This window comes from Cyprinus carpio, unplaced genomic scaffold (assembly GCF_018340385.1).
Source record: "Cyprinus carpio isolate SPL01 unplaced genomic scaffold, ASM1834038v1 S000006721, whole genome shotgun sequence".
Taxonomy (NCBI): domain Eukaryota; kingdom Metazoa; phylum Chordata; class Actinopteri; order Cypriniformes; family Cyprinidae; genus Cyprinus; species Cyprinus carpio.
In genome coordinates this window covers 150,995-160,994 of record NW_024879326.1, presented here as the reverse complement: position 1 = coordinate 160,994, position 10,000 = coordinate 150,995, and the positions used below count along the sequence as shown (strand labels likewise).

Here is a 10,000-nt window from a genome sequence, read left to right as displayed (position 1 = left end):
AAACACACACAGACACACTCTTTCTGTGGTGCTCCAGAGGGCTGCTGTTTTACAGGCCGCTTCAAACAGAACCCATAATTACTCATAAGAGCTCACAAACCGCTCACACACACTCTCATTGCACAAGAACTCAAAACATACTAACACACACACACAATTTGACTACAGCATTAAGAGTCACATCATAGAACAAGACTTTAATCTTTAAAAAGCCAAAGTAACGCACACGCAAACACACACTGGGTCCCTGAGCTCATGCCAGGACAGACTGAAGGACTCTCAACAACCCTAAGGAACTGAATGAGAACACACACACACACACACACACACCCACACACACACACACACACACATTTGTTATTTTCATGATGAGGACCCTCCATTACCTTCTTCTGTTTAAGTGCTGAACTCTCCAACACACAAACACAAACCTTTCTGCTTTCTACATGTGAACGTGTAGTGGGTGTGGTCTGACTGTGGTGGGTGTGGTCTGAATATAGTAAATGTGTTCTGGACATAATGGGTGTGGTCTTAATGCAGTGAGTGGGTGTGGTCAATGAAGTGAGAGGGTGTGATCTGAAATGTGGGTGTGGTCATAATGCAATGAGTGGGTGTGGTCTGAAACATGGGTGTGGTCTCAATGCAGTGAGTGGGTGTGGTCTGACATGTGGATGTGGTCTTAATGCAGTGAGTGGGTGTGGTCTGAAACATGTGGGTGTGGTCTATAACAGTGATGGTGGGTGTGAATGCAGTGAGTGGGTGTGGTCTGAAACATGTGGGCCATCAGCTCACATCAACACATCCAAAACAAAATGCGTCTGCCTGCTAAATTTACACAGACAAAATGACTAAGACTCGTTCTGTTCTTTCATTTTAAGCCATGTCCCTCTCTGGTGAGGAGGTCCCAGGGTCAATGGTCCTAAAGGGAACATCCTGTCAGATCTTTGTGTCTAAAACTTCCCCTCAGAATTTCACATTCCATCACAGTGTTCCTACTGGCTGACTTCATTAATTACACGCCATCACTCCAGTAGAACTGTGAGCCCTGACGACAGGCCTGTAATTAGCTTAATTAATTACAGATTAACCCACCACCGCTGCAGCGCTAATGCCTTCTTTCTGTCAGGGACTTGGCCTCCTCCAGAACGGCTCACCTTCACTGATCAGGAGCGTGTCTGAGGGATCATGGGAAAGGGCCTGTTCTCAGCCCTCCCACACGGCCTCGTGTTTTGATATCTTCACTCGACCACGAAGACTCCAATTCGTTCCGCCAGCAGCACAGAAAACTACCTGCTGATGTCCGTGAGCGCATGTGACCCGCAGTTATCAGTTAGCTAGAATCACAAACTACAGCCCTGCGAACAAACCCAAGAGCAGCTCACTGGGGAAGAAGAAAACATGAACAAAGTCTGAGGAATATGAACCGTGATCAGCTGTGACATGTGCTGCCAAACGTCACATGAAGACATTTCTGAAGACAGTCTGAGGGATGTTTGCCAGTGTGAGATCAGCTGAACACAAACAAACAAACATCTCAAGAGTCGAGCTCATCAGAACTCAATTCAATTAAAACTCAATTCCTGAATTTGATTTAGCAAAGTGGATGCAGATTTGCAATTTGAATGATTCCTGAATTTGATTTAGCAAAGTGGATGCAGATTTGCAATTTGAATGAGTAAAAGTCTACGCCATTTATGAAATATGGAAGAGGAGAATGCATCACCTGTGTTGAATTTCTGTAATTCAGTAAATTATTCTTTTCTTGCCCTTCTAATTCAACTTCCTGTATGTCGTGGGTAATTCAATCCTTATTCATATTTCATTATTTAATTCTACAGTTCTGAATTTTGCAAAACCCTGATCTCAACAGACGTGTCTGACCGCAGCTGGTTAGTTGGTTGTCAGTGTAACGAGCAGCAGTCGGTCAGTCACTCCTGAGAAACCTCTACTGGACACTGAATGTTTCAGAGTCACCGCACCTCTGTGGGAAATGAATCCTCTATCCGGGGAATTAAATTACACCCAGTAGCTGACAGGAAAGATCACAATTTTCCAGCTGTGAGCCAGCCAGTGCTGAGAGAGAGACTGAGCAAAACCTTGCTACACGTGAAAATAGATGATGTTAAATTATTCAGTTCATTCAAGTCAACTTGTTACATGATTTCTGTACCATAATCATTCATTTTTACGTTTTTACCAATTGTTTTCTTATTCTTTTTTGTATCCTGTTTCATTTTTTAGTTTACATCCCATTTCAACTGTTCTTGGTTTTTTTTTATTTGGTTTTAATTATGTATTTTGTCATGCCAGTTGTGCTGTCAGAACATCTCTGAGACGTCCAACACATTCACACTATACTAATTCAGCTAATGAGCCGCCGTTTAGACTCTCGTTCACTCGCTCTGCATCTCACAAACGTTTCCTGATGCGCCCGATTCTTAAACGTCAGATCAAACGCAGTGTTTTTTCCAATGGCCTCCACTAATAGACGAGCAAACCCCACACACGCTGGAACACAGAGAGAATGAATTCCTGCCACTTGCTGCATCTGCACGTCCAAAAAACCAAATGATGCAATGGCTCTTTGGTTTTACGAGAGTCATGCGAGTTTGAAACGATCTGTTGAAGAAAGAAATGCCACCCAAAAGCAGCAGCGGCGCAGGTCTGAGTGTGACGTGTGTCTGCAGGCCGGAGACGAGACGTCAAGCAACATCAGTTCTGCTTCAGTGAACAGATTAAAGCAGGCAAAGAGAATGAGAGAGCCAAAAAACACAACAGCAAGAAGGATGAAGGTCTGAAGACGTTCAGAATGATGGTGGTCCTCCATGAGGAGAGAAAAGACCACTGGAGCTTCCAAACATGACCAAGCGGACTACATCACTACATCACAGGCAACCTTTACGAGTCCCACTACATATCTGAACCTCAAGTCATTTAATTCAGTGTCTTTCATGTGATTTTAATAAAACACACAACTAATCAAATTCATAGCAGTGCTGTTGGAGAGCGGCAGAACCCGAGTGTTAGTTTGACGGATGCAGCAGAGGCTGTGAGAGCTGTTAACAGAGATCAGAGCTAACAGACTCGCAGCGGCCCGGAGCCCCACACAGACGTCCAGCCGGAGATCCGGTTTCAGGCCGGGTGTTAGTGGGGCGATCAAAGACACGTCAGACCCGATCCACCTGCCGTCATTATTCTAACGCCTCAATCTCTCAATGCTACTCGCAGTCAATGCATTCATAATCTCAGCCAATCAGCTGAAACGAACATTAAAGGCGTTTTTGTTCTGGGGTTCCTGCAACTCCAAACGCAGCTCTACACCGAACATCTTCTGCATTCGCTGCCATCGACCCCTGCGTTTGATTAAATGTAGCATTTTGAAATTCCAGAGTTCTGAGAAAGACATAAATCAAACTCTCACAGCTGCATGAGCGCCTGAGGAGAACACATGCACCCCCGCTCCACTGCGCTCCGTCTCGTGCTCTTTTTCTATCATCATAAAGCTCGACTCGCCTCGCGGTTCCCCGGGGACGAAAACAGAGAGTCAGAGACAGAGAGAGACACCTGCAGCCCTCAGCTCGCACTGCACACCCATAAAATACCCAGCACCCCCCACTGCACTAATCCACACGCCACCAAACTCCTGCTGCCAGATGTGTAACAAGAGCACAGCACACTACCCCAAGCACACTGCCTGCAGTATGCATCTTCAGTATGCATGGCATGGAATACTCACAGTAAACGATAGCGCTCACTGCAATCCCACAATGCAATGCACAAGCAATGTGACAAAAGATAAAGGTAGATTAAATATAAGGCACTTCTGCTCAACTGAGTTAGAGCTCAGAAACCCACTGCAGAATGACTGAGAGGTACAGAGCGCTTCTGATTGGCCGCTGCTCGGTCTAGTTCTAGAGTCACAGATAGAGGTGTGATTTCTCACCTAATAAAAACAAACCTCTAAATACAAGCGCATGCATTATCATGATGATAACTGGATGGAATTAAAAATGCAGCACAATAAGGTCATGTGACGTGAGCAGCACTGATTAAAATGGTTATTGTTGTCTTGTTTATGCTGCATCATGTACTGAAAATCAGACAAACTGAATCACTGCATTCATTCATCCCTCATAACGTCAGAACGGATGCCTAGAAAACAAGCGAGAGCGGCCCGCCGTGCAGCGAAGGGTTAACGCTCAGCGTAAAATCACTATATGTCCATAAAAGAGCCGTTTCAAAGCTGCGAGGCCGGGATCCTTTTGTGATAAATCCAACGCCTTTAATTGCCTTTAATTTATTAGTGTGTTCCAACCTCAGGCCCATTAAACAGAAACATATTGGTCTGCGTCTACGGGAGTTTAACAAGTACAGAACTCCCATTTTCTAAGTAAATTGGAATTTCTTTTTAATTCACTGGTAAACAATCGAATGGAAAGCAGATGTAGCGCAGCGAAGCCGAGGCCCATCCTAACGCCGGCTGTGAGAGCCAGAGATGCAGATGGGCCTGGGAATTATTTAAATGTCATTTCAAGGTAATTAAACGTTACAGTTTGAAGAACGCTTTGAGGTTCAAGTGCTCAGGAAAGGAGTAAAGGGAGATAAAGACGTAAGAAAAGAGTGAGAGCAGGAACGCTTCCAAGCACATCTGGGTCTCCGGGACCGCGGTTCTCGAGTTCAGCACGAGATTGTGAAAAAGATTATTAAGGAATTCATAAAATACATGTCGAACGCTTAGAAATATGACTGGGCAGATTAAAGGCGAACGCTGCTATATAACGTTATAAAGCATCTCTTGAAGTATTGGAGCGAACCCCACAGAAACGCTCCTCTGAATGTGATCTCGCTCACGTCTCTCCGTCTCATCCCCACGCTCGCTCTCTAATCATACGAACACATCTGAGACAGAGTCACACCGCTGACCAATCACAATCAGCCATTCAACTGATGAACAAACATGATGACAACACACTCACTAGCCAGCATTTCTCCTGAGAAGTCAGACCTGCGCTCCTTCAGTCACATAAACACAGTCTGAAGTCCCTCCTAACAGACAAACTATAAGCACACAAACACAAAAGAGTGACAGGCAGAGCGTTTCTCTAACAGACCATCAACGACTGACTCTTCAGTGAGTCCAGTCCAGCTGTGATGGGTCTAGTTCACTGTATGACTTTCTTTCTTTGATATCTGGAAGAATATTGTGAACCAAACAACACTGGACCCCACTGACTTTCACTATTTGATCCAAAAACACTGAATCATTGCTCAAAATATCTTCATTTGCGTCCCACTGAAGAAAGAATGAAAGTGGAGCAGGTTTGAATGCTATGAGGGCGAGTGAATGACGACCGATTGATCCTGTTTGTGTAAACTGCTTGAACCGCACCTTTAGAGATGAGAGATGGTTGAATGTGGTGAATAAAAGCATGCAGAGACTCATGCGATGAGTTCCACACTAAACGAATCTGAAGCCGACACAAACTCTGCGGTGGGAGTGATGGAGGAGAGGAGCGATCAGCGGGATTCTGGGAAGAATCTCTTCCACCTCTTTAATGATTCTTCTGTTTTCTGTTCAAATCAGACCTTAATATCTCAAATGCCTCATTTTTACGAGTGTCTGCTCTCCTGAAACAGTCCAACACGGTAAATCACTGGAGCTGAGCGCAGCACACGTGACGCCTCACTCACCATCCAGACGCTCATATTAAACACTCACACAAAGACTGATGCATTCTGGGATCATCTGTGGAGTAGGGCTGTGCAACTAATCGCATTCGATTGTCATGCGCATCTCGTCAGTAAAGCCGGTTCTGTGATTAGTAGTAAATCAGCATCACCTGCTTTCAGATAGAGACGCTTTCACTACACAGAGCCTACTGTGGAGGACACTACATTTAGTCATTTTGCAGATGCTTTTATCCAAAGTGGCTTCCAATTAACTAACTAACTAACTAACTAACTCACCTATGTCTCAAACTAGTAGTCTGTCAGGATCTCAACACAGATGAACTCTGCAGTCTGAAGCTAAAAAATCTGTCTGTGAGCATCTTCTGATGTTTATTTGCTGCTATAACTAGTAGTAGAGAGTAGCAATCTGTTATTGTTTGTTATTGTTGTTATCGCTTATTGTGATTATTGGATGGCAGGAGCAACAAGTAATGTTTAGTGAAGTTTTGTTCACACATCACCTGAAAACAGTATAGACTAAAAGACTGATCTTAGTATTTATGAATCAAATATGAACACTCTGAACTCCACATGGCCATTCCCCTACAGTCACTGTGAACAGATATGAATGACTGTCTTCACTGAGCCTCGGAGGACGAGCTCCTCCAGAGTCTGGATCCTCTCAGGAGTCTATCAGGAGTGTTTCCTCTTCACGACACTGACACACACATCTCTGTCACGACACACACACAGTGAAACACAGCAGACAAAATCACGAGGGACTGAAGATGTTCCCTATGTAGACGACTCAGTAGGGTTGGACCAGACTGTGGTGACTGGTGTATTGAGGTCTCACCGGGGCTGTGCACGTGCTCCTGCTGCGGGAGCTGCAGTGAGATCTGCAGGAGATCAGGAGACAGGAGAGACGCCGGCTTACGGCTCCCGCTCAACCAGCGGCTCGTGTGAAGATCTGTGGTGTCCGACGGACCCTGAACCAGAGGAACCAGCTGATCCTTCTGCCCCTCACACACACCTGCACACACACAGTCAAACACTTTAATAACCTTGAAACACAACAAATGTACAACGAACATTCAACGCGTTACAGGGTTAAAGGTCACATGATTTTCAGACTGATTTCACAGACTTATTACTGAGCTTGACGAGATCATTACAAAAACAGACCAATCTTGAGTTTCTCAGATACACTGAATATAAGTGCAAGATCTTCTTTTTTTAACCACTGAGTTTAACCACAGTTACTATAGTTTACTCTGAAGATATTTGATTGTACATTACACTACAAACAGTTAAGTCTCTCTAAAGCTGTACAGCATCATCAGAGATGTTTGAGTAGTAAATCACTGAGACTCAAAGGAACTAAATCCAGCCAATGTGCCGAAAAAACACAAGTAATACACCAAACACAGGATCACTTGTGCTGTGTGTGAAAACAGGATTGTGCTGTTATGAACAAAGGCTTTGAGTGTGTGTGTGTGTGTGTGTGTGTGTGTCAGAGGGGCAGATGTGTGCAGCTGCTCTCACCCGGCGTTCTAGCACACACTTTCATGGCTCCCAGAGTCCCAGAGACACACAGCAGCGCCGGCCGCACACACACCTTCAGCTCCACACGCTGAACACACACCTCCAGCACGGGAGCGCTACACACCGGCTTCACACCTGCTCAAACACAGAGCCGTGAGTCACATCAGCATCATGTGTTTGTTCAATCAGTAATCTGGGGCATCACAGATGCATGATGGGAGTTCAGTCACAAAACACATTTACATGACAACATCACAAACACTCCTTCACGTTTATTACATTCAAAAAATACTAATATATCTCTAGTGCTGCGTGTGTGTTGCTTTTGCCCTTAGGGTGTTTGATGGGGTGTGTGACCCCAGTGACCTCCAGCTGTTTGCTTGTGCACCTCTGCACTCACACACACACACACACACACACACTCCCACACACACACACACGCAAAAAATAAATAAAAAAAAACCACTAAAAGCAGCAGGCACACAGAGAATTTGTGGTTGTGCACATATGAACACATCTGGAATGTGTGTGTGTTTATGAGGCTTCTGCATTCTGGAAAGTGTCATATTAGCATGTGGCACATTCTGCTCCTGAGAGGAGAGGAGAGGAGAGAGGAGGAGAGAGAGAGAGGAGGAGAGGAGGAGAGAGTGGAGGAGAGGAGAGGGGAGGAGAGGAGAGAGAGTGGAGGAGAGGAGGAGAGGAGAGAGAGGAGAGGAGGAGGAGAGAGGAGAAGAGGAGAGAGAAGAGAACGAGGAAGGAGAGGAGAAGAGAAGAGAGAGGGAGGAGAGGAGGAGGAGAGAAGAGAGAGGAGGAAGAAGAGAAGAGAAGAGAAGAGAAGAGAAGAGAAGAGATTGCTGAATGAAGGGCAGCTGTAGCACACAGTGTTTGACCGCAGCTAATGTGAAGCACACACACACACACACACACACACACGTGGCTGTTTCTCCATGAATGTGTCTCATATCAGACGGATTCCTCTGCTGGATGTCACGGACACAAACAAGGACAACACACTCCATCAGCACAAGGACACACACGAGTGTGATGTGATCAAACAGACGCTCCTCACTGGAGTTCACCGCAGTCATTATGAAACACCTCCATGAAGACACACACACACACACACACACACACACACCTCATCACTCGACACACTCGAGGCGTTTCAAAGGCGCACGTGAACATGCAGGTACCTGGAGTTTTGTAGGCGTGGCTTATGAGGCTGTCGCTGATGCTGCTGCAGGCTCCGCCTCCCACACTGTGTGTCCAGCTGTGATACATGCACTGCAGCAGCAGCACCTGCGCTCGCGTCGCCTGCACACACACCTGCGGGAGCTCGAACACACACTCACACACCGGGACTGAAGGCTTCCTCCCCCTGACAGACACACAGACAGAGAGACAGATATCAGTGCAGAGAGACAGATGAGCTCACACTCACACACTTCATCACAGTGAATCTCTGAAAACACTTTCCCTTCTGTATGAACATGAGTGATTGTTAATGGAGTTGCTGCACATGAAGAGCGCGTCACATCAGTCACTGTGAGACAGCAGACAGACAAACTGGAACTCAACTCGTGTCTCTTTAAAAACATGATAATGAACAACTATTACTAGAGCAGGTCACACATTCAAACACTGGACGGAGGAAATAAAGCCGCAGCTCACATCCAGATCATTCACTTAACATTCCATTTAATCACACACTTGTTTCTGTATCAACTGGAAACATTGATTGGTGACATAACGCTCTATAATATAATATAAATCTCTGTAACACTCTATAATATAACATAGAGCTCTATAATAAAATATAAGGCTCTATAAAGCTGTGGAATATGTGCAGTGATTCTGTTCAATATCTCTGAGCTCATACGACAGAAACTCTGCTGTGAAAGCTTGACAGTGACGTCTCCAGCTGAGAGCAGTCGGTGTGTGTGTGGGAGCCCAGTGCTCTCTGGGTAATGAGTCTGTGTCTGTGATCAGCTCTGACGGGGAGAAGCGCTCCTCCTCGAGCACCTCTGCAAACACTTAACCGCTCGTCTCGCAGTGCTCTCATCCTGGCTTTGTAGTGCTTCTGGGTGGTTCAGCGCGTAACGGCTGACAGCGGCGGGAGGCTGACGTTCAGCAGAGACCGGCCTCGCTGCAGAAGCCGCAGCTGTGCGAGCGCACGGATTCAGACGGGGTCAGAGGTCAGGGGCAGACAGCACCGCCGCTCAAGGCCTTCAGCAGCACTCGCCCAGGGTTTCTCTGATCTGGATTCATGGGAGTCTTAAGCGTCCGCAAACGTTCAGTGTGAGCTAACAGGAAACACACAGCACATGCCCAGCAAATGTTCGCCACACACACTGGCACGTTATGAAAGGTGGCGCGACTCGCTTAATTTCTGTGTTTTCGGGGAAAGTGATCTTAGCGACACACCATCTGCACCTGTTTTATTAATAAATAAACACACTCAAACGCAGCAAACAGTGCCGCTAATCAGAAGCAGACTCACGCCAGCCGCTGATACACGTGTGATACACACACACACACACACACACACACACAGAGTTAAACACACACACACACAGAGTTAAACACACACACACAGCATTAAACACACACACACACACACAGATTTAAACACACTCACACACACACAGAGCGTTAAACACACTCACACACACTCAGACACACACACACACACACACACACAGCGTTAAACACACACACACACACACACACACACACACACACACACACACACACACACACACACACACACACAGCGTTAAACACA

At 46.0% G+C, this 10,000-nt stretch overlaps 1 protein-coding gene across 1 annotated transcript in view; it reads right to left on the bottom strand.

The window, feature by feature from the left end:
• LOC109064587 (vacuolar protein sorting-associated protein 13B-like) overlaps positions 1-10,000 on the bottom strand; it is a 48,576-nt gene that overhangs the window by 14,147 nt on the left and 24,429 nt on the right. Inside the window, exons 17-19 of the mRNA XM_042755530.1 lie at positions 8,409-8,593; positions 7,216-7,350; positions 6,527-6,703 (exon numbers count right to left, since the gene is read on the bottom strand). Coding sequence (XP_042611464.1) covers positions 6,527-6,703; positions 7,216-7,350; positions 8,409-8,593 — 497 coding nt within the window. The remainder of the gene's footprint in view (positions 1-6,526; positions 6,704-7,215; positions 7,351-8,408; positions 8,594-10,000) is intronic.